Source organism: Hipposideros armiger, unplaced genomic scaffold (genome assembly GCF_001890085.2).
Source record: "Hipposideros armiger isolate ML-2016 unplaced genomic scaffold, ASM189008v1 scaffold_879, whole genome shotgun sequence".
NCBI classification, from domain to species: Eukaryota; Metazoa; Chordata; class Mammalia; order Chiroptera; family Hipposideridae; genus Hipposideros; species Hipposideros armiger.
The window spans coordinates 143489-169533 of NW_017732229.1; the positions used below are offsets into that span (position 1 = coordinate 143489).

The 26045-nt window shown below is 38.3% G+C and overlaps 1 protein-coding gene across 1 annotated transcript in view; it reads right to left on the reverse strand.

Moving 5' to 3' along the window:
* The window catches only part of LOC109374959 (AF4/FMR2 family member 3-like), a 258320-nt gene that overhangs the window by 95239 nt on the left and 137036 nt on the right, over positions 1 to 26045 (reverse strand). Inside the window, exon 6 of the mRNA XM_019630006.1 lies at positions 2089 to 2136. Within this exon, the coding sequence (XP_019485551.1) occupies positions 2089 to 2136 (48 nt within the window). The remainder of the gene's footprint in view (positions 1 to 2088; positions 2137 to 26045) is intronic.

Consider the following 26045-nt stretch of genomic DNA (forward strand, 5'->3'; position numbering starts at 1 on the left):
AATACAATAGGCTGTCGCTGAGAAGGGGCCTTGTGCTTGCGTTTGGAGGACAGGACATGCTTAGGAAAAGAGGCGAAGGTGATCCTGGAGAATGACTGATGTGAGTGAGGCAGGGGACAGCTAGAAAGAACAGTCCAGGCAAACCTGAGAACACTGACATGATCCTCCAGGAAGTCCCTAAATACCGATGACTACTAACATCTTAGGCCTGACAGGTGATGACAGAGAGGAGAAGGCTCACCTGGACAATACCAGCACCACCATCACCTGCGTCCCAGTCTATAGTACCTCCCATCCGAGACCACTCCTCATGGACTCTAGGAAGAGTGGAACTTAGAGAGTGCTCAGTGGTCTTCTAATGAAGCCACCATCTCCAGTACCCTTGACCTTGTTTGTGCCTATAAGTCAGTTATCTGGTTAGTCCAGCCTGTCCCTTTAGTTCCACGCCTGATTCAAGGTGGGCCATGGCAACGGCAGACCAGTGGTGTAGTGTACGAGGGGTCAGCATCATGGGGAAGTAGGGAGGGGGCCAGGGGTATGTGAGGCTCCCATCAGCTCTCTTGAGGAAAAAGAAATAATACTTTAAAGTCTTGGCTGAGCATTCAGTTTTATTCTAGTTAGGTGAATTTTACATTAACTAAACAATATAATTTTGGTAAGTGAATTACTAAAGCTCTTATTCAAACTTCGAACTCTGCTTGGAATAGGGAGAAGAAAGGTCAAATGACAGATTTCTTCTACAGCCTCAGGAAAGATAAGAAAGGACAAGAAGGGTTAGGGTTTTTTAAATAGCAATGCTAGAGAAGGGATTGGTGTGTTCTGGTATTATCATTTTGTAGATGTAAACACCATAATCAAGCAAAGGAAGATGGCCCAAACATTGATTATTTGGACTGAAACGGGAAAGTATGTTGAAAGAGAAAAATAGGAAAAGAATAACAGCATTTTATACGATCTGTAGTTTAATCTGAAACAAAGCCCCAGGATAGAGATAACATAGATATAAAATACAATATGTATCTTATTTAACATCATACTTAAATGCCAGAAATGAAGCTACCTACTTTGACAATTGTTTTCTATATAAATCTCTTTTCTATCTTTTCTATATAAATCTGCCAGAAAAATAAAAATCATTATGAATTCAACAAATTAAACCTCAATGAATTATTCTGGCCAACTTGAGAGTTAAAAGATTGATTTATGACATAATACTTTCCAGGAAGAAAAAAAAAAATCCTGCTTCTGAAAACAATTTGATGGTTAAATTTTACACCAAATAGTTATATTACTGTAACTCACTAGCAATTCAAGGAAAAGTATGTAGGATGTCCGAAACTTAGAAACATATTAAAATAAAGGTCCTTTTTGCTTTATAGGGTCTTGCTATACCATCTGGTCTAATTTGTCTTGGTGTTTTGCCCAGGGTAGTGTCAGCTTTGAGGGCTATAAATGATTAGGTTACACCCCTAAAAAATATGAGTGAAGAAAAAACATGGGTTGAAGATGACATCCTGATTATAAGTTCAGATACTCAGGAAAACACTAACATGGGGGAACAGCCCGACCTAAGTGAAACGGGTGTGAAACGGTTCATGGAGGCGATCCACTAGAGATGATGATGATGAAAAGGACAGGCTTACAAGGGTAATGGGCAAAATAATACCATGCAAAACAACACAGAAATACATTTTCAGATGCTGAGACACCTCTTTGTCAGAGTGCTTCTGAGTCTAATTAAATTCAGGAGAAAAAAATAACAAGGCTACCCAGCATGACTGGAAAGTATAGACTATGAACGAGTCCTTCCAAATAGCAGAGTGATTAATGGGGGCATTCCACTGGTCCCTTTAATACAGTGTCGCCTCAGCCCATGCAAAGCACCAGGCTGAGGCGGAGCTCCGAGACTTCTTCAAAGAAGCATTACTTTGTCAAGTGTCATTTAGGCAACTCGTGTGCTGACCCTCAGGAAAGGTAAACATTGGACAACCAACAAACATGGGCTGCCTTTGACAACGCAGCCACAGGACTCCTTTCTATTTGGATCTATGTCCAACCAGTTGCTAAAATTTGTAAGAATATTCTTACCCGGATGATTTCTTCCACACAGCTGTTGGTTTCTCCGGATCTATTCTCCTGAAAGCAAAGGAAAAACACATTAAGCCCCATAGACCACATTTATGGCTTCAAAGAAAAGATGACACATAAACTTCTGAACTTAACAGAGCTTAGACTGGGGAATGCCTAAACTGGGACTTCCCGATAAGCTCCTTTTCTTAATGGGCCAGCTCCCATCATGGCTGTGACTGCTCCCCTCCCTGCACTGTGCACTGTGTACAGCCTGGCCAGGGGCACCGCACATGCCCCAGAGATCAGTTCTGGGTCCTTTAACTATTGTACATCGATTCTAAGCCATGCAGGCTTAGAGTCACAGGACACAACCGGCAGGTTTGAGTTCTTTTCACCTTGGGCTCCATCAAAGTGAGCAAACAGATCCAGTTCACCCACCAAATGCATACAACGGCCTGCTGAATACAAGGGTTGCTACAGCTTAAGGAAAAGTCTGGTAGTTCCACTGTCCTCAAAGCCTAAAATTACTGGCTCGATGGGCCCAAACCTGAAAGACCAAAGGAGAAACATCCTCTCAACGTTTGCACGGCATGCTGGGTGTCATACTCCAGAGTCACTTGCTCTGTAACCCATGCTGCCCTGTGCTGTGGAGATGTTAAGGGCTCCGAGGAATGGTGGCTTCAGGTCACAGCTGACTCTGGGGAACAGTGTGAGTTTCAGAGATGCTATGTGGTTACTGTGGGTTACACAGCCCAGAGTACAGGAGGTGGTGGTTTTGTGGGGACACGAAATCAGTTTTGGCTGGCAGAAGTGTCTACTGGGGTTTCAGGGAGACACTCCTCTTGGCCTTTTAATTCAATGACATTGGCGACAAGTCAGCATGCATCCTAGGCTTTCATCACCCTGAGACACCATGCCCATTAAGCAAGAAATCCCCAGCCCCTGGTAACCACTAATCTAATTTCTGTCTCTATTCTGGACATTTCCTATAAATGGAATCATACAACATGTGGCCTTTTGTGTCTGGCTGGTTTCCCTTAGGATAATGTTTTCAAGGTTCATCCATGTTGGCGGCATGTATCAGTACTTCACTCCTTTTTGTGGCTGAATAATATTCTATCGTATGGACATACCACCCTTTGTTAACCCCTACATCAGTGGGTGTGCATTTGGGTTGTTTCCACTTTGGTACTGTGATAGTGCTTCTGTGAACATCTGTGTACAAGTTTTTGTTTGAACACCTTTCAAATTCTTTTTCAGTTCTTTTGAGTAGATAGCTAGGAGTTGAACTGGTGGCTCCTAGGACACTTCTATGCTTAGATTTTTGAGGAACTGTCAAACTGTTTTCCACCCAGCTTGTACCATTTTACATTCCTATCAGCAATGTATAAAAGATCTAATTTCTCCACACCCTCACCAGCACTTGTTATTTTCCATTTATGTTTTGGATAGTAGCCATCCTAGTGGGTGTGAAATGGCATCTTGTCGTGGTTTTGATATGTATTTCCTTAATGACAAGAGATGTGAAACATCTTTTCATGTGCTTATTGGCCATCTTTATATGTTCTTTGGAGAACTGTCTATTCAGTGCCTTTACCCATTTTTAATTGGGTTATTTCTCTTTTTATTATTGAGTTGCCAGAGTCCTTTATATATTCTGGATACTAGAGCCTTATCAGATATATGCTTTGTACATGTTTTCTTCCATTCTGTGGGCTATATCTTCACTCTTTTGATAGTATTCATGGATGTACACAATTTTTTTATTTTGACCAAGTCCAATTTATCTGGTTGTTTTTTTTTCTTTATTGCTTTGCTTTTGGCGTCATATCTAAAAAACCATTGCCAAATCCCAGGTTACAAAGATTTACCCATGTTTTAAGAGTTTTACAGTTTGAGTTTTTATACTTAGGTCTTTAATCCAATAGTTTGAGAACTTTTTAGGTGAAACTCATTTCCTTATGGATTATTTGGTAAGTTTATTTAAAAGAGAAACATTATCTTTGCATAGATTACTCTATCCTAGTCTCATTATTAAAAGATCAATAAGGAAATGTGTAAGGCACAGTTACTGCTGCTAATAGTTCACGAACACAACATACGTGTCTATCCTTATAAATCAAGAAAAACACTGTTAGGTTATCATGACGAAATTAGGAGGCCCAAATGCTTTTACTAATATTTCATTACCCTTTCCTCCACTCATCCCTCCTTTTGTTTTCCTAAAAGTTCCAGTTTGGTGACACACATCTAAATAAACCTCTACTCACATCCCCAATGACTTCTCCCAGGACTGCTCTGGAAATGTCACTCTTCTGACACTCCAATCAAATTGCATCAGGGAGCTCTGTTTGGAACCCACCCCACACCTGCTGCCTTTCCAGGGCAGCCTGAGGCAACCACCACAGAGGCTGTTGGTAACTTCTCAGTTAGGCGAGGGTTTGATGGTCCTTTGGAATGATCTCCTTCTGAATTCAGTGGTGGGAATGAGTGAAAAATGTTTCTTCAAACCCTTTTCATAACCATTTCTCTTACCCTACGTCCAAGTCCCAACCCTTTCTTCCCATGTAACATCCTGGCAGAGCAAATGCTAAATTCTCAATGTATTTCCTATTTTCCATCTTAAAACAATGAATAAATGAAAACTTGACTTCATGTTCTCCTGGTGGACTCACTCAGGTACACAACACACTAAAAAGACTCTTCAAATTAAAGGCTGGGTTTGATTCCCTAAAGCTAAGCGTCCCCTGAATAACACACTTGAATTTCATTTTAAGTGATTTATATAAATGACAGGTTGCTTTTAGGAGTATTTCTCCCTATAATCCTATAAATTTCCCCAACTCTACTTTGAAAAGGGAATGCCCTGAGAGAGCAATGCGGTACAGATGCCCTGTTAAATACTTCCCACATCACTGTAGCTGGAATATGTAGGATAATACACTGGGTCATCTCAATGGTAGCTCCAACCATGAGCTCTGATGGTCTGGAATAAGATCAGGTCATTTCCTACTGGAAGGGCCCCTTATAAAGCTGAGGAGGGATAAGAAAGACTTCCAACAACAGTCTCAGGAAGTTTTTCCTTAAATTACAGCATGGATAGTCCTTGGCAGAGGAAAATCTTGGGCCTTCTCTGGAACATTTCTGACTCCTGGGGACTCCTGAGGATCTAAGAAGGGTGCCACATTGAGTTTGAATTTCCAGGATCCCATCTGGATTGGAGTGGATGCATGAGGCACAGTATTACAGAACGTTTGAATTAAACGGAACCTTGGAGTTCATTTTAGGCCAATGCAATGACTAACAGATGGAAAAATTGTGGCCCAGAGAAGTAGAGAGCTTTGTCCAAAATCATCCTGGCAGCAAGAGGTAGTAAAGATAGAACCCCCACACACTTCTGCAACACCAATTCAGTGAATTTTCTACTATCTCAGGCTCTCTCTCAAGTTGAGAACCAGCTCAACTTGAGGTCACTGCCATACTTAAAAGTATGGAAATAAGAGAATCTGGATAGTAAATTTCCTCCTTCCTTCTCATGCTGCAAATCCTCCGACAGTTAGTCCACTCTGTGTCTTACTTACTAACCTCCTATAACACGTGCTTAGACCAAAGGGGAAAGTGATAGGAAAGGAAGTGGAAAGAAAGCGTTAAAACTATAGTCCCTTTGGTGACATGAACAAATGAGAGCCAAGGATTTGTGTGCTTAGAAACTGGAGGACAGAATTCCACCTCTTCTTTTCCAAATCCACAAAAGGGGGTAGGTGGGGAGGACTGGGTGGGCAGGTGTAGGGGTGTGTGTGTGTGTGTATAGACTGGAGGGCCTTTCACCTTCTTGTGGTCTTTCTCAAATCTGGTTTCAGCTGCAGTTGTGTACTTTGATTATATTTACATTTTAAAACTCTCGGTGTTTATGAACGAGATTAAAACATGCATGTAATTTACATCTCCAAATTTGTGTTTATATTTTCCACAATGAAGTTACTGTTTTCCTTGGAAAGGTACCCACTGAGAAGGAGGGCTGCACAATGCAAATTTTAATTACTCCGTATTTTTTGAGGGTTTGTAGCTGTTGCTTCATGCTGAGTTGCTGAGCCGTTGCTCCGTATTTACTCCAACTCTTGATGAACCCACTCCATTTTGCTATCATTATATTTTGAAATCTGTCATAACAGTCTCACCTCATTGAACCTCCAACTAAACTTCAATTAAAAGCTAGCAGCCCCAGCTGATTCTCCTTCTCTACAGCCTTGTCTATCACGTTCCCTTGTCACGAAGCTGCTTTCCCCAAATCCTACCACTTAAGAATGCACACCACACACTCTGCCAGGAAAATGGAAGGAGCTGAGTACAGCGGGTCCCTGAATAATGTCGTTTTGTTCCACATCGTTTCGTTGTAATGTTGATGAGATGCCACAGGGACTTAACTCTTGTTTATATCAATTAGCCTATGGTAAAACTTTGTTATAGATCATTTCGCTTAAAGTCACAGAACCTACTGACGACTAAGTGAGGACTTAATGTATAGCTCAAGAGATAGCCAGGAGCGAGCGTCCTATCACTGAGAACAGAAGTCCCTAATTACCATGCCAAGCACAGAGTCCTGGAAGAACCAAGCAAGGCGTAAGGAGAAAAGGTTGATCAAATCAGTGGGAAATGGCATTTCACTGTGGGGGAGATGAAGCCGCACGGGGCCTATTTTCAAAAATAGTTTAACTCTTCATCAGGCACATTGAACGCAGAACTTTCATTCCAAAATAATACTACTTTAAAGTCACAATGCCTTTGTCTGCAAGTACTCAAAAGGCCCTCAAGCATTTAGTAACTGTTCGTCACATGCACCCTCTTAAATACTTCTGCAGAAGTATTCTAAAGTAAGTCTTACTATTCCTGATCTACAAGAAAACTGGGATACAAAGAAATGAGGTGTGCCATCAATGCCACCAACGCAGTGAGTGAGATTCTGAGCTCAAATTCGGGTGAGGATCTGAGCTCAAATTCGGGGGGTCATCATAATTCTGTGTGAAGCCCCATTCAATGACTGTGTCCCCGGCCTCACCTGAAGCTCAGGTCACCTATGGACAAGAAGGCAGCCAGCCAGTTTTCTTCCGAATTCAGCCCGTCTTACACCCAACCTACCACATCCCTTTCCAAGGGCTATACCCTGCTCCAGTCACCCAAGCTGGAAGCCCGGCTTCATCAGTCCCCTCCTTATTTCCCCAATCACTCTAGCCCATGGGGTCGCCTTTTGCCCTGCCACTCACATCCATCTCTTCCTCTTTGATCCTACTGCCACCACCACCATCTTGACATTTATATACTGAGAGAAAAGATGAGCAAAAAATAATAACCATAAAAGGAAGATGTATAAAGTATGTCATAAAAATGTAAACAGAATGACAGCAGACGACGGCAATATCAATGTTAACTAAAGGACAGTTCATAGCCAAAAAAAATAATAATAATTGGAGAGCACAATACATAATGAGTAAAAATAGGGCATTAATAGAGCATCAGAATAAGGTATGCTAGGAAAAGGAAAGAGAAATGGAATTATTATGGTTAAAAGTCTTTAATCCACCCCCATTTTACCTAATAAAGGATCACACCTCTTCTCCCCCAAAATAACTATATAAGACAGAAAATTTGAAAAATAAAATTAAGTAGGGTTAAATTGATATATATGATGAATTTCGAATGCTATGAAGAAACCCCAACTTTTCCAGCACGCATGATAGCTACTGAAGTGGTCACATAGTCATCTACAAAAGAACTTTAAAAAAAATTCCCAAAAGTAACTGTTTTATAGCCCAGACTCTTTAATCACAAGTTATCAAAACAATAAGCTATGATTTAAACATTGTGTAGACATAAAAATATCCTAGAATTATTGGAATAAAACAAATACCACACACTTATAAATAACTTTATTTTTACAGAAAAAAATAAAAGTAAAATACTGTACAACAAAATTATGGGATGCCCCCAAAGATATTCTCAGAGGCAAATTAATACATTAAAATCTTTCATTATATTTTAAAAGGAAATTCATGTGCTAAGAAATTAAAAATCAAAACAGACATACAAAATGAAGAAAATCTATAGGGAAAGCCAATGAAATATTTTTAAGTGGAATTTATAAAGCCAAAATATAATTTCTTAAAAACCAAAACAGAATACACTACCCAAAACAGTAGAAAATTACTTAAAATATCTGTTCAATAAAAAGAAAGCTCAAATAAACATATCTGATATAAGGAGAAAAATAAATGGAAGTGATAATTATAAGAGGATATTGATATTAACATTAAAATAGAACACACTAATAAATGAAAAAGTTTGATGCAGTTGGCAACTTTCTGAAAAAAACTTACACATGAAATAAAGGAAAATGAGATTAGACCTATAAACCTGAGAATGCAGATTAAATTAAATGAAAAATATCTTCAAATAAGGCTTCAAGCCAGATAGTTTTAGAGTGAAGTATTTCAAACACTCAAGGAAGAACTAATTCCGATATATTTTCTCTTCCAGAGTAGAAAGTATGGAAATCTATGTGGTTTATTTTATTAAATTATTCTAAAAACCTAACATAAGAAAATAAGTCAATATCCCTTATGAAAATAAACGTAAAATCCTCAGTAGGTTAGTGGTAAATATAATTCAATAGACTATTACAAAATTTAGTGGGAACTGAGTAAAATTTGCCTCAGAAATGGAAAAATGGTTTAATGCTTAATGTTAAGACCCTTTTAAAGTATTGTGCCACTAGGGAAAACTTGTAAAACTGTGATCATCTCAGTTTGCAAATTTTTGAACATATACCTAGAAAAATCCAAAAGACTCCACTCTTACTCTTATTAAAAAGGGAGGTTAAAACATGGTTGGATATAAACCAAACAGTCAAAGCTCAACAGCTCTTCTATATAGCAGCAAAAAAAACAATTTAAAAGTATGAAAAAAAAATCCTGCCTACAAATCAAGAAAAATAAATGAGGAATAATGTTAAAAAGAAACAAATATTCAAGAAAACCTTCAGAATTCTACTGAAAAATACAAAAAATACCTTAAAGGAACTCAAATACCTTCCAACTCTTACATATAATACAAAGTCAAATAAACATATCATGAGAAACAAACCATAAACTGCATTAACTTAAAAAAAATTGAGATTAAAGCCACAGAACAGAAAATCAACCATTTAAACTGTACAATTCAGTGGCATTTCGTATATTCACCATGCTGTGAATTGCAATCACCTTTAGTTCCAAAACATTTCTACTATACCAAAGCAAACCCCTTGCACCCCTTGAGTACTTTCTCCCAATTCCCCTTCACATTAACGGTAACATTAAACAAAAGCATTAATTTTTAAATGTGATTTTTGTATTAACATTATGGAACTAAAAGAACAAAATAAGAAAAATGATGAGTATCATTTATTTGTATTAGATTTTACAGTGGATATGGTATCTCTCATTCATGTATTTATGACCAGTTCCTAGAAAACCACTTGGTACCACATAGTAGGCACTCAATGGTGTTTGTTGAATGAATAAATAAGTGGCCAATATACTAAAAAAAACAAAAAAAAAACAAATGCTATTTAAAAAGTAATATGGCTGGTCATCTACATTACACAGGGGTGCCTGCTTTATAAAAAAAAAATCATCAGTTATGTTAAAGACCAATTCTTAGAACACCAAAATTTATTTACTTCATAAAAATTAAGCTTATACTCATGAGTACAGAAACCATTAGGAGGTTATATGACTTCCCTAAACTCCACATTGGTATCTATCTAATTAAAGAACAAGTATTAGCCTTCTAGCAACAGGCAATGTTGCTAAAGAGTTAATAATCGATTTTCTATCAGATTCTTAGCCATAGGACAAGGTCTTTCAATTATGTTATTATTTTTATAATGAAAATTAGTGATCTCAATCAGAGCTTGTAGTTAAAAGTGCATTTGGTTTTCAGAAAGTTAAGTGGTATGTCAGTGCGCTGACCTTGTCAAAAAGCTATTGATGGCATAAAAGGATTAGAACCAGAGACAGTGGCTTCACATCCTGATCACTAATTGATATTGAGTGCTTTTCCGCAGGGTCATGTCTCAATAAAGTGCCCGAGCACTGTGTACTGTCACACTGTCCTGTCAATGCTGGGGAAAGAAACCACATAACAGTACTAATGAACACATGCTTCCCACTTGTAATCTGACATTGACAAGAGCCCTTCAAGACCACCTCATGCTCCTTCATCTAAAACTGTACATTACTTTTAGCAAGAGGAAGACCACGCAGGGTCGGGTAAGAGGGACGATGCTGATGTTATCTAAGCCTCACTTGACAGGCGGACATCTGTGAGGTGGCTAAAATGGACCATTTCCTGTTTAACGTTTTCCCGAATCCCATCCTGCACCCCATCTATGTAATCTAATCAATAATGTTATTTGTAGGTAACAGAAAGCTTGCCGATAGGCCATCCCCACCACGTATCCTTTTCTTTTCTTAAATGATGGAGGAAAATGTTCAGGAAAACCACATTTGATTATCATTTAGAACTGGGAACATGGTTTTCTTTTCTGATCATGAAATTCTGAACACAAAAGCTTGCACAGTGGAGAGACTAACCCAGTGGGGCTTTAAAAATTAACTAATTAAAGATACTGAGGCCTGCTCTAATTTGTGTCCCATGGTAAGACAGATAATCAATTCTCTTTCAGCCATGAGCTGAAGTGATGACTGAAAATGGTAAAATTGGTGCTGTGTATTTGACAATCTTCTCCTTGGCACTTTCTATTAATTTTCCTTCAGCATTTTGCTAAAAGAAATGAAGGACAGACTCACAAATAACCCTTAATACTATGTGAGGCTCTTATGATTCTTTTCCTCCATTAACATCTCACCTTTCCAAAAAGATTTCAGGTCGATCTGATCCCCAGAATAGAGTTCATTCTGTGTGTGGCCGACATCACCTGTTTCCCTGCAGGCTCTCTGAGGAGACAGGCTATAAATAAACGCTATAAATAAATGCCGAATAAAGAAATCCAGCTGAAATCAGCTGGGGTGCAGGGGAGAAAGCTTACCTGAGAGGTGGGAGTGGGTAGCACTGGGAAACACGAGTGAGAAAGTGGTTATTTTTATCAGCTGGTGATAATTTTTTAACACTTGAAGTTTTCTATTTTTAAATAAATCAATCCACAATGCTCCACTAAGAGATTTCCTCCTTTTTATTATTTTTTTGTGTACATTGATGGAATTTTCATTCTTGACTCTGCTGATGTAGTTTTACTGTTAGCCTTGGAACGTATTTGCGGGCTGTTGGAAGGAGAGCTGTCGTAGTGGGAATGGGTCTTATCTTTTCCCTTCCGCTCCCATTAAATGCTCAGTTCCTTCAAAACCTATATGTGTCCCCATGTAAGACAGAATGTTTGTTCACCTGTGGAACTTGGGGTACCTGGGGCTGAACCTGGATATCGGCCTACACACTTGCCCTTTCCTCTATCAGGCCAGGCCTCAGAGGCCCCTGGATGGACCGGCTGACCCTTGAATTTTCACGTAAAACACCAACAGATAAAGCAATTCTCTGGTGGTCCCTGCTGGAATATCCAGGGACAGGGGAGACATGTCAGCTCCCAGACCCCTACCATAAAGAGAGCAGGCTGTTTTTTATCCCTATTCCAAAGCCTCTGCCTGAGGCCCTTGGGAAGACCCCCTGTCTTATCTTCATTCCCTCACCATTATCACAAAATCTCTTGGACTGCAATCCACAGCCAGAAAAATCAAAGTTTGATAAGAAATAAATGTCACATTGTAACTGTGCTGAGGTTATTATGGCGAGCTCCCATGCTGACAGATTGCAGACACTCCCTCTTTGATGTTACATAACATCTTGAGCAAGACCCTCCACGACCCGGAAGAGTGGGGTCACCTTTTGGTTCCACAACCTTTGGCTTCTTCGGCTTTTCTTAGATGTTACAATGTGGAACTGATCATAAGGCACATTTCTGTACCAAGAATGCCTCTTTGCAATGGAGAAAATTTTAACTATGTTTATTAAAACAAGACTGGAAGTCTAATTAAAACACAGCCAAGATTATGTTGGAACGATTTAATGAAAAAATGATCATTTTGTGATAAACACCAACAAGAGCATTCAAATTATGTCAGAAAGTGTGAATGAAAATTAGTCAAGATTATTTGCTATCTAACATGATGGCTTAAAAGGTCTATAGAAAAAAAAAATCACTCAGTTATCTATCAAGCCTCCTCTCCGACATCATGACCAATGACTGATGTGCAATGTTTGATTATAGACTCGATTTCTAGCGCTGGGAAAGTAGGTCATGTTTACAAACTCCTTCCTTTAGGATAAAGCAAAAGGATACCCAGAAACTTACCAATTGTAAAGAAACAAATGACACAGACTATTTATGTAACAAGCAACCAGAGAGGGGACTTGAAAATCTGTAAGGTAGTGTAAAGAGCAAGAAAAGGCCACTGCTTAGGTGGATGGTGGACTGTGAAATGACACAAAATCCAGAGATAACAGAAAAAAGTATGATTCAACTTCTATTATGCTTCTGCCACACTAATAACCATCTTCAAAGTTATAAAAAAAATAAATTAAGAGAGAATTCACAACCCAGGTAGGTGACAATACTAAGAGAGTGCTTTTAACCACTTTACATGGCAGCCTCATAAAAAAAATGCACTAATGGCACCAAGGGACCTTGCTGACGTGGTCACAGGCCCGCCATCTTAAAGAAACCAAGGCCATATTAGGAAAAGGCAAATGCTCTAGCTCCTTCTAAGGGAGAATCCTCGTACTATAGACTTAAGTGTGTTCTGAGGTCCCAAAATCACAGCAGTGGTATATGGTGCCATAGCCAGGAGTATGAGCTTTCACAACTCCAGTCCTGCCATTTGTCACATGTGTCCCCCCAGGGGAAGTTACTTAAGTCTCTAGATAGACCTTATCTTTCTCATTTATAAAAAAAGGATAATAACAGTCCCTACCAAATGTGAGGACTAAATGAGGGAATACATTCATAAACCCATAAGGCATTTGGCAGGGTGCCTTCCACATGACAGCTGATCACTAAATATGAACAATTATTTTATTTTAGAATTATATAGAGAGTATTTCAGTACTTAGAAAAGCAATGATGACTAAGAGCCAACATGAGTTCACAGAGACCAGATGATGTTATCTCTACAATTTCCCATGGTCTTACACATAATGCATCTGCATTTCTGCACGGCATCTGTCAAGGTCTTATAAGATCTCCCAGTGGATGAGATGGAAACGTATGAATTGATTGTTAATACAGATAGATGGACTGGGAGATAACTGAATAGCTATACCTGAGTAAGTATTGTTCAACAAGTATTTACTGAATACTTGCTCTACAACGAGCATGTGCTAGATACTAGATATTGGATATAACAAAAACACACACACAAATCCTGCTCTTGTGGGGTTTAGATTCAAATGAAAGGAGACAGTAAAATAATAAACAAATTATACTGTACACTAGAAGATTAAATGTTATGGGAGAAAACTAGAACAGGGTTAAGGGGATTGGGAATGGATGGGGCACGATGTCTGTATTCTTCATCTGACAAGCATGCTATAGACCTGGGCTAGGCTAGCCCCCTCCCCTACCTCCATCCCTACCTATAAACCTGTATTGTTTCCTTCCACTATGAGAGTATTATTACTCTTAGTAATAATTATGTGTTTAATATTTACCTTTATTGCTTATTTAAAAGCTCCACAAGTCTAGAAAAGGGCAGCAAGGCTAATAAAGGGTCTAAGCACTTGAGGAGTAGTTGAAAAAAGTGGAGATAATTTGCCATGTGAAGGAGAAGAGTTAGAAAGGCCACACTAGATGTCTTATATACTTCAAAGGCATTGTTACAGAAATGGGTTTAAACTTATTCTGGGCCATTCCAGACATGGGAGTTTGGACTAATGGGGGAAAGTACAGGGGTCATTTTAGCTTCCTGGAAGTTCTTTTTCACAATTAGAATCATCCAAATAGAGAAATTGGTCTGACTGATTACGTGTCCAACCAGAAGTGAAATGACTATTTGAGTGGAAGTGAGTTAACTCACACGTCCGAGTGTGAGATTTGTTCTAACTTTAAGATTATCGTTCTGGTCATTTCCAACCAATTTTTGATTAATACAATGTTGAATGGTAAATTGCTATATCTTCCGGTTTAGTATAGTGTTCTAAATCTGTATGCGTTATTTAGGAAGAAAACCCTTAAAGAGAATAAAAAGAACATTCTAAAAGTACCCATCTGTGAGTATGGAGTGTTATTACAGTATCCAATAAATTAAATGGATTAATTGGGTAGAGATTAAATAAGTTTTAATTAACAATCAATAAAAGTATTCAACATCAAAAATCTATTACAACCCTGTTTATGTTATTTAACTTCAAGCACTTCAGTTCTGTGTGCTTATAATTAGCAAGCTATAAAAGATGCCATCCATGGAAACATCATGAGAACTGTTTATAATAATAATTAGTATTCATTTTTGCAGAGAGGAAGGTTACATGGCTACAGGTTGCAGCAAACAAAGGGTTAAACTTATTGAGGAAAATACCACACATAGGCAGTATTTACTATATGTTTAATCTTATCATGCAAAGCCTTGTCTTAGGAAATACATCATAAATGAAGCCTCATGCTGAGACAGGTAAGATTTCCCAAGGTGAAATGAAATTCCATACCGTCACTGGACTTAATTAATCCCACCATATTGATCCTGATTAAACTCCAGCTGCTAACTTTTATGTTCTCTTCCTGGTTCCTCAACTCTTATCTGCATCAATGTTTCACACAAAATATTTTGTGTATTGTGAGGGCCAGGAACAACAACAATAACAAAATGTTTCATGCCTGCATTTGGGCTGGAATTCATTCATTCTTCCTCTGAGCATCGTGGAAGGCTTCTCATGAGGTTGGCAGTGGCAAAATCGAGGCTCAGAAGTGGGAAACATAAACCCACCGTACAAAGACCCTCCCTTTTCAAATCCTTTTGTAATTCTGGCTTTACCAAAATCAAAGTTTTCATTCAGCAGAGATGAAGCTCTTCCCCTTTTCACAGAAACTCTAATAGCTATAAAGACCTACTTGGTGAAGCCGCAAATGCTTTCTAGAAACGTTACAGTAGCAATAAAAGTGTTTCTTCACCTCTGACTATACCTCTGAGCTGAAGGACAGAATTTGTTCCTCTACTGATAAATAAGCTGCAATAATTAGAGCACACGGTCCTTTTCTCAGCATCGTGTAACCTGCAATATGAAATGTGTCCTCTACTTGTTCTATGAGCAAGGCTAAGACTGAACAAATCGTAGACTTGTTCCTGGCCTGAGATCACAGAGACATTTAATGCAGGTCACAAGCTGGGACCAGCCACGATCCAGGACAAACCCAGGTAAATGTGAGCCAGGAAGCCAGCAGTCTGACAGTGTGGCCGGCTGCATCACCGCCGTCTGAGCCAAGCAGGCACCTTAGCAGTCCCCACTTATAAAGAGAAAATCAAAGAGTCTTAATAGAGATATTTAATGGGCTTATCGTCCATCCTGTGCCTTTAAAAGGAAAGGCCTACAGTCAACTCTGATCAATACAACCTCTCCTGCTTCCTGTATCGTTTCAATCTGTTAAGCAAGAAAATGCCTTTATGTTGGCATGGTGCCCCCAAAGGGAAAAAATCCTCCTGAGGGACTGTCTATTTATAAACACACAGTCTTTTATTTTCATTAAAAAATCCCCAACAACATTGAAAACAATGAAGTGAAGACTATGACGAGAACGTTCCTGCAAAGACCCTCTTAAAAACATACCCGAGTAAAATAAAAGTTAAAAGATTCGAGAAGCCATCATGTTCAGGGATCTCATATTCTGCTTGTGAAAGAACTCCAGCCCCTAGAAGGTCACTTATTAATTACTTCTTTCGCTTACTCCTTCTTTCACAGATGATAACTGGGCACCAAAGCTGTGGGGACAGGATGGAAAACAAGACAGACAGGGTCCCAGCTCTCATGGAGCTTATCACATTTGTGGTGGAGCTGGACAACAAACAGATAAACAGGACAATTTCAGATAGCGACAAGTGATTATGAAGAAGTAAGCAGGGTGATGTGAAAGGGCTGGTATAATCATCAAGATTGTCGTCAGCACTAATATTACCTCATTTTTACTCATATCACAAAGGTATGATGACTTTCTGTCCCTTGGATGAAAGGGGCCTGTTTAAGATGAGCGAGTGTACTAATAACAGTAGGTGTAAAACCCGAAAATATGTCAACATAAAATTGAAAAGCAGCAGCAATACGCGATTCCAATTTCTACCACATCCCCAAGACTCTGGGAAAAACCTATTTACAGTTTCATCGCAGCCATTCTTAAAAGGTAGAGAAAGCAGCACAGGTTTTTGATAAGAAATTTTGCAAATAACATGGCGGTATTGCAAAATGCAAATGTAAATGCCGCTGAGCCATCTGTTCAATATTACGGCAACAGTGGGAAAAGGCTCTGAAAGAAATGATGTTTGAAATCATTAAAAAAATAACATGTCAAGTTTAAAATACTCAAGAATCTTAAAACCCACATCAACACATTCAGCGACCATATGGCCCTACAGCAGGTTAAAAAAAAATTCGCCCTGCTTGCATTTTCTGCTTCAACCCAATGGTTTCTAAAACATGTTTCTTTTTCTCGTTTGAGTACCTTTTTTTTTTTCTGTTGATTTCCCTGGTGTTTAAAGCTTCTTGAATTCTACCTAGATTCATAATATTCACTGCACCCTTTCTGAAGCAGGAGATAATATAGTGAGGAAGATTAAAGTCAACCACTCCAGGAAAAAAGGACATGTAGGTAAGTATATAACATGCTGAACACATCTTGTTGGCGGGCTGTTGACTTACCCATAGTAATCTCCCTTGGTAATAACAGCCAACTTCCCTAAGCGTTATGATTTTCCAAGCACTCTGCTAAGTGCTTTACATTCATCGTATCATTCCATCATCACAATTTTACCAAGTATATACCGTTACCATCCACACTTTGTAGAAGAGAAACTTCCTCAAGGTCATACAGTCAGCCCGTGGCAGGGCCATCGTCCAAACCCAACTTTGGGGGCCAAGTCTGTGTTCTCAACTGCTATTGTATGCAACACATCAGTGTTCGGATGTTTGTGTGGACAAATCTGAGTGGACTTTTCAAGTTTAAGAAATAAGTAATATACATTTAGGATAGAGCTGCCTCCCTTGTCTCATCCAGAAGAGGCTCTAAAGAACGGAGTTTGTAGTCTCCAGGAAAATTCTTCTAGAGGCAGGAGACAGAATGACAGTCATAGAGTTGGGAGAACTGGGAGCAAACGGAGGAAACTGAGCAAGTTAATGCTGCCAGGAGTTAAAAGAAGATGAAGATTAGCAAAACTTACCCTGCTCCCCCCACCCCCCTCCCCAATAGGTCAGAGACCTAAAATTTCAACCTAACTTGCAAAATGACATTTACAAAGTCATCATTTCCATTGTTGGTAACAGATGGTGTGCCCTCCTATGTAACCCTGAGAAGCGACTGTACCTCAATGAGAGAAGAAGAGTTTATGTGAGAGTATACTTCCCAGCATTGTCCAAGGACAGGCCAGTTGCACCTAACACACTGGATGACCTGCAGTGCAGAGATGTGTGTCCGTCAAATCAAACAAAGAGTTTATGATAAATATTTCAACCTATGAGATGGAGAAGCAACTTGAAGCCAGCCCTTAGGTAGAATTCATGATTCATCTCATAAGCCAATTCCAATGTTTGGTAAAAATTATGAAACTTATAAAGGCTTAGAGAACTACAAATTTATAACAGAAATCCTTGGAGTTTCAAATGAATTAAAAAACTAGTTTCATTCAACTTAACAGCCTTACAGAGTGTCTTGTGGATACAGTGGGAACTGACACATAATTACATGAGGTAGCAGCATTAACTTGCATGTAAAAATCAGTATTACCTCAGATGGTCAGGGTCTGCTGCATACATTTTAAATGCTACAGTTGTGTTTATATCTGGGCTATAGAAGACTTTTTTAAAATAACAAAGCATATTTAAATGATGAATAGTTTAGAAGAACCAAAAGGAAGTCAGGCAAGAGGAACATCTGCTTAACACTATTAATTTTCTAAATGTCATGATATAAATGCAAAAATGTAAAAGGAATACATGTGCATTTATTTCCTAAAATCTGAAGAGCTATACTGCTCTTTAGTTGTGTCTACAAATCAGCCAGGGAAGGGGTCACTAGTCTATGGCCATGAGCATTAATGTCAGGAAAGAAAGTTACATGGTCTTAGAAGACACCTTCTCAAAACTTACTTTACATTCACCTGTGTATTGCTTTGGACTAATGATTTTGTCTCCTGACTGATTAGCAATCTTGACTGTCGTGAGTGACCTTAAATCCCACGTAGCCAAATAATAATAAATCAAATAAGAAATAAATAACCACAACAACAGCTTGGGCAAAAAACGAGTCTGCATGATAAGCAGTTGTGGAGTCACAAACTTATTACAGAAAAATCAATACAACCAAATCCACATAAAAATAGAAACATTAGTAGTTGCAGCTCATTACTTCCTAGCACTTTTGCCTTTTGTTCCCTAATTCAGGACACTTGGTAAAAACCTCTGGCCTAGAGTGGCATTTTATTTGTAAAAGTTGAAGATTTATAAAGCAGAATACAGTTACACAGGGCTTGGCCCCTTTCTCCTCCACTCACCAGGGAGTCCTTACACAAAAGATAAGATTTCAGGTGACAGAATTGGAAATACGTTCCTTTTTCTTGCCTAGATGCTCTGCAGAGGACTTCCAGTGCTATGCTGAATACAAGTGGCTGGAATGGGCACTCTTGTCTTGTTTCTGATCTTAGAGGAAACGCTTTTAGCTTTTGACCACTGAGTATGATGTTAGGGGTGGGCTTGTCTTACGTATATGGCCTTTATTATGTTGAGGTACGTTCCTTCTATATATAATTTATTGAGAGTTTTTATCATGAAGGGTGTCGAATTTCATCAAATGGTTTTTCTGCATCTATCGAGATAATCATACCATTTTTCCTTCATTTTGTTAATGCAGTGTATCACATTTATTGATTTGTGTATGTTGAAACATCCTTGCCTCCCAGGGATAAATGCCACTTGATTTTGGCATATGATCCTCTTAATGTGCTGTTGAATTAGCTTTGCTAATATTTTGTTGAGGATTTTTGCATCTGTGTTCATCAGAGATATTGGCCTATAATTTGTTTTCTTGTAGTGTCCTTGTCTGGCTTTGGTATCAGATAATGCAGGGTAAGATCCGTTTGGAAGTGTGCGCTCCTCTTCAATTTTTTTGGAAGAGCTTGAGAAGAACTGTTATTAATTCTTCCTTAAATGTTTGGTAGAATTCACTGTTGAAGCCATCTTTCATTTGTTGATAGGTTTTTGATGACTGATTCAATCTCTGTACTTCTTATTGGTCTGTTCAAATTTTCTGTTTCTTTATGATTCAGTCTTGGTAGGTTGTATGTTTCTGGACATTTTACAATATTAACAAAAAGTTTTAAATGAAGGTTAAGAAATGGACTTGAATATAAATGGTCAATTTACTTTTGAATAAAGTAATTTGTTAAAAGGTAATTCAATGAGGAAAAGATAATCTTTTCAAAAATGGTGCTAGAACAATTGGATATCCATATGCAAACAAATGAACCTTGAATCTTGCCTCGTACCACATAAATTGTCTCAAAATGGATCTCAGACTTCAATATAAGTGCTAAAATACAAGATTTATAGAAGGGAACATAGGTAAAAATCTTAATGACCTTGGGTTAGACAAATTTTTCTTAAGACACAAAAAGCACAAATTATAAGAGAAAAAATACATTTCACTTTGTTAAAATTAAAACCTTTTCTTCTTCAAAATGCATTGCAAAAAATGAAGAGAAAAACGGCACAGCTTTTCTTTTTTGGGTGATGAAAATGGTCAGAAATTAGCTGTGATGATGGTTGTATAACTCTATCAATATAACTAAAAAGTATTGAATTGTACACTTCTAATGAGTGAATTGCATGGTATATATTTATCGCAATAAAGTTGTTACCAAAAAAATAAGGAGAATTCACAGTCTTGGAGAAAATATTTCAAAACATATATCTGATAGAAAACTTGTAACCAGAATAGAGAACTCTTACAACTCAGTAAGAAGATAAACAACTCAATAAAACATGGGCAAAAATACATAGATGGGGGTATGACAAAGGGACACAGAAGCCACCTGAAAAAGTTCCTAAGAGCCAAGTCCAAATAGCAAAATAAAGTAGTATTGGGTTAGAAATCAAAGTATAAAATAAATATTCATGAGTCCATACTGATATAAATAAATGACTGAATAAATAAATGGGGAAGACCAGATGAATCTCCTGTACACAAGAATTAAAATAATTTAGGTAGCTAATCTGCCCTCAAGGAGATGAAGTATAACTTGCCACTATGGAAGTGTGGGCTGTGCATAGTGACTTCTTTCTAAGAAGTGAAGCGTGAAAAGGGAGAAGAGAAATAACTTTGCAGTGGAGAAACCTGGCAAACACTACTCCAACTCAATGATCAAGGCCAACATCAACAGTGACAAGTCATGTTGACAGTACGTATCCTTGATATGATGTGATGAGACGGGCACTTTATCTCTGTGATCTTGCTCTCCAAAATCCAAAGCTCAGTCTAATCATGAGAAAAAGGTCAGACAAACCCAAACTGAGGGGTTTTCTACAAATGCCAGACCCATATTCCTCAAAACTGTCAAAAACAACAGAAGTCTGAGAAACTGTCACAGTTTAGAGAAAACTAAGGAGATATGACACGAAATGTGTGGTAACCTAGATGGGCTCCCAGGATAGAAAAAGGACATTAGGTAAAAACTAAGTAAATATGAATAAAGTATTGACCTTAGTTAATATTAATGTATCAATATGGGTTACTTAGTTGTGATGAAGGTATTATACTAATTTAAGATTGTAACAATAGAGAAAACTGGGTGTAGGGTATAGGGAACTGCCAGTACTATCTGTAACTTTTTTGTAAACATAAACCTATACCAAAGCAACTGTTTATCTTCTTTAAAAAATGGGCAAAGATTTTGAAACACACTTTGCCAAAAAAGATATGAGGTGGCAAATACGCACATGAAAAGATGATCAACATCCTTGGCTAAAAAGGGAATGCAAATTAAAGTCACAATGAGATAGCATTACGTATCTAGTAGAAAGACTAAAATTAAATAGACTCACTTCTAGTTGAAGGTAAGGTGGGGGAAACTGACTTTATCCTGTCTCTGACACTGAATGCTGCTAAAGAACCTAGACAAAATGTATGGACGAGAAAAATGAAACAGCAGCAGGCTGACTGGCAAAGACTGGGAACCAAAGTGCCAGTCAACTATTTTCATTTCCTCTGGTGTCTCCCGGTCTGTCCTCCAGAAAGTTTGAAACCCACAAGGGGGCACTGTGCGGAGTCAGGGAGAGAGGATACCAGGAGAAGGCTCAAAGGGAGGGAGGCAATTCTCCTGACCCTCAGAGAGTGTGCAGAAATTCCCCATTTCTTTTCTCCATTTCTCACATCAGTCCCCCCAAATATCCTTTGGTGGTGATGGCACTGAGAGTGGCAGCAATGGGACTCACAATGGGACTGTGATGGAGAAGAACTTTCCTCTCTGATCGGAGGAATGTCCACTGACATTAGCCATATGAACGCAATAATGGAACACATATACACACACAGCCCAGCTTGGATCAGATCAACCTTCCTAAGAACATGAGGCCACCCCTGGGTAGAGTTACAGGAAATGTGTGACAGGGTGATAGAAAGTCCCGGATTTCGGGCAGAATGTCTAAAAAGAGGAGCCCCAGGGAACCAGGAGATTCTGGGGGGGACCAGAGAGGGAAAACATTGGAAAATCAACCTTAAAATGTTTCTTATGATCTCCTGGGCTCACCTCTGAGCTAAATAGGCTTGGATCTACCTCTGAACAGCAACCACAGATTCTGAGATCTGAACTCTGGGACAGTCTGAGTCCAGACCAGACAATGGATGGCACACACACAGCACTGGTCTGAATAGCTTGCAAATGACTTGAAAACAGAACTCACGTTAAAACTAAAACCCACAGAAGGCACATCAGAACTTACAGCCTGAACCTGGTGAGGGTGAAAAGGGTAACTATTGCATTGTTCTGTACACCTGAAACTAACAATAAAAAATAATAATAATAAAAAAAGAACTTACAGCCTGAATCCCACCAGGTTGATTGCCTGCTAAAACAGAAGTATTAACATTCTATGATTTAAACAAGAACCAGAGTCTACTTGCATAATATTCAAAATATCTAAGATGCAATCCAAAATTACCACGCAAGAGAACTAGGGACTCTCAACTCACAAGGGAAAAAGACAACAGATGATAATAATTAGATGACACAGATGTTGAAATTATCAAAATTTGTTGAAATGTCCATTTGAAATTGATAGACTTTATTATGCATAAATTATGCCTCAAAAATGAACAAAACAAAAATAAGTTTTAAAAGGAGGATTGATATACTTGAAATATGTTAGCTTTCACTTTGTTATAGTGTGAGATAAGTTGACTCTTATGGACTATTCTGGAACTAAGCCACTATTAATAACATTATTTCTTTGAGAAATTATGTTTCAAATTTCAAACAATCAGCCAAAAGAAAAAAAAAATCCTTTGGCACCTAGTCCTTTCTAAAGTTGATGACCGAACATTTTAGAAAACGTGGTACTGTACAGATCCCATCTTAAACCCTGGAACATGAAACTTCTGGTTACTTGGGGATCAAATTATACATAAACATGTCTTAATGCTATTAACGTCTCTCAAAGGATTCTGGAGATAGTCTATTTGGAGGAAGGGAAGGCTTTTAGAAAACCTCAAATGATGACTCAGCTGTTGTGCTGACATGGGACATGTATTAAACTGCCCCCCCCTCTTCCTCTAGTGTTGAAATTCTGTTAGAAATTAATGAGTTTTTGCTTTTAGAGAGTGCCTTTCATCAAATTCTTCGATCTTTCCCTAGAAATAACCACGGAGACAAACAGTACCCTACTTTTTATTTTTACTTATTACTAAATTATTTGGAGAGGGACATAGGTATATACTCATATAGGTTTCATGAAGGTTGTCCAAATGAATATTTATTTTTCTCAAAGGGAAAAATCTGTAAAACTGATCACCTTTCACTCTAAATAAATGAATAATAATAATTGGTATCTATGTTTGCGAGCTCATTAGCAAACTGTTCCTATAATTATGCCACTCACTTCCAGGCACAATTGAATGAATAGGAACATAACACTGAACCCTGCTATCAGCATTAATTGTGATAAAGTGTCACAGTGTGTTCATAAAACTTGAGTAATTTTTAACCCTAAAATAATTATGCGGATTATCAAATGATTCCGTATTAGAATTTTTTAACATTTAGAATATGTTTAACATAATCACTATATTCATAGATCCTGAACTACAGAGCTTTATATTTCATTGTGTCTGCTTTAGTTCCAAGAATTCAGAGGTATTTTCCAAGTCATTCTGTCAATAGTTCGTTAGAAAAATAAACTAAAAGGACCATATGCTGTGATTTTTAGGTGCAATAAAAGTTAAGATACAGAAATGTAGCAGTGAAACCCAGGTCTGAAATGTACTGTTTCTGATGGTGAAAGATCCTGTCTATCCTACAAACCCTACTCAATTCAACCTTTCTGAAGGGTCCTAAAACTCATTAATCATTACATTTTATGTTCTCCCCAAGTACTTTGCCTATGTCTCCATTGTCACATTTCACCCAGCCTACATTTAATTTGGTTAAGTCTTTCTTCCCAACTTGACCTTGAACCCATGGGGATCTCATTAGTAGCTTTTTTCCCCCCTGACATAAACTAAAGAAAAATATTGCTATTTTGGGTTACTGTTCAGAAAATATTCACTTCCCTTTCCCTCCCACTGTGAGTGGAGTCTTCTCCCCCACCCATTGATTTTGGCTGGCTAAGTGTCTTGCTTCGGCCAATGGGATGTAGTGGACATGACATAGGCCAAGGCTTAAAATGCGCTTGCTTAGCGGAGCTTGCCCCTCTGAACTCCTGCTATCACCATGAAAACACATGTCCCAGGCAGTACGTAGTTGAAGGAGGATTAACTCTTAGAACAGATCTGAACCCAACCTTCAACATGGAGCTGGGTCTAGCTGGGTCCTGCCTAGACTGACAGGCCCAGATATAGGAGCAAGAATATATGATTGTTGTTTTAAGCCACGAAGATCTGGGATGGGATGTTCCTTAGTAATAGCTGAGTGATACGCCTATTAATGTGGGTGTTCATCCTCTATGAGTATGTCTAGATTAAATTACATTTTGGAATAACCCCCAAAATAAAATAGCTCTGCTTTTCCTATGCCCTAAGTACAGTGCTAAGTCGAGTCTGAATTGCTTTCCACTGACAGCATTATCTTACACTTGCCTATATTAAGGCTAATGTTTCTCTTTTCTGTTCACTCAGTCTCTCTGGATTTTCCCATGACTTAGCCTTACCACTCTGGTCCACCACTCTTCAGAAAGAGCTGGAGTTATCCGCAAACATGTCACTCTGAACCTGTCTTCTAGAATCATATCATTTTTTAGTACGGATTGTTTTTTTGGGGGGAGGGGGAATGGTCTGAGACCATCTGCAGCATGGTTGCCAAAACTCTTGTTAAAATTATCAGTTACTGGGCCTGTTCCAGACCTACTGAGTCAGAATCTCTGGGGTAGGATCCAGGAATTTATATCTTTAACAAGCTCCCTAGGAAATTCTTATGTTACAACGAAGTTTGTGAAACACTTGAATACTATGAATATGTTAACTAACTAGATCCCAAGCCAATACGAGTCCTAGAGGATTTAAATTATTATCTAGCATTATCCAGAAATGTCTGTTTATCCTTCATTTTTGGGTTCTATATGTTCATTTTCTATCTACTTTAAAACATTATTTTTTCCCCTTCACTTTTAATCATGAAGCTCGTTTTTTTAGTAACCTTGGTGCAGAATATTTTTAAAGGCCTTTTGATAATTTAAATACGTTATTTCAGTGCCTTCTATTAACAAATTGATATCTCCTCTCAAAAATGTGGTACTTCAGTGAGTCAGACATTTTCCCTATAGAAACCACTCTCCCCACCCCTCAGAAAACTGCCCTCACACTTTGCATTCGGTTACCTTCCTCGTTAATGGGGTTTACTGGTTGGTCTTACATGGAAGTGACTCACACATCTTAATTCATTGAGTTTCTTATGGGAAGAAGTCGAATTGGTAGCTGACCAAGCTTTTAGCAATTTGCCAGTTAAATGATGGGTTTTGGTCAACTCTCTGCAAATCTTGTTGCCATTAATTGTTTCATCTGTGGCTTCCGCCCTCTCAGGTTCAAAAGACAACAGGAATTTTTTTATGTAAGAGCCAATGAAACATGTTATTTAGTCTCTTTATTGCTATATGGCTGGTATATAAAGGAGCCCCGAGCATGGGCTTTGGAGCCAATGTGCCTGGCCACGCCCTGGGTCTCAGTTTCCCCCTCTGGGTAAACGGAGATGACAATAATGTACCACACAAGCCTGTTCATTACATGAGTGTGACATTTAAAAGTGTTTGAATAGTGCTTGGCTCATGAGAAGTCAAGATATGCAAGTTGTTACTATTATTTTGAAATCCTTGAGTGTATTCTTGGCACTATTATAAATCTTTAGTTGGGTTCCTTTGTATTTAACCACTTCCCCTTTCTGTTTTCTTAAATGTTTTATTTCAAAATATACCATATATACAATAGAGTGTCCATAATGTATATGAACATTTTAAAGAAAAACCCTAAAATATAT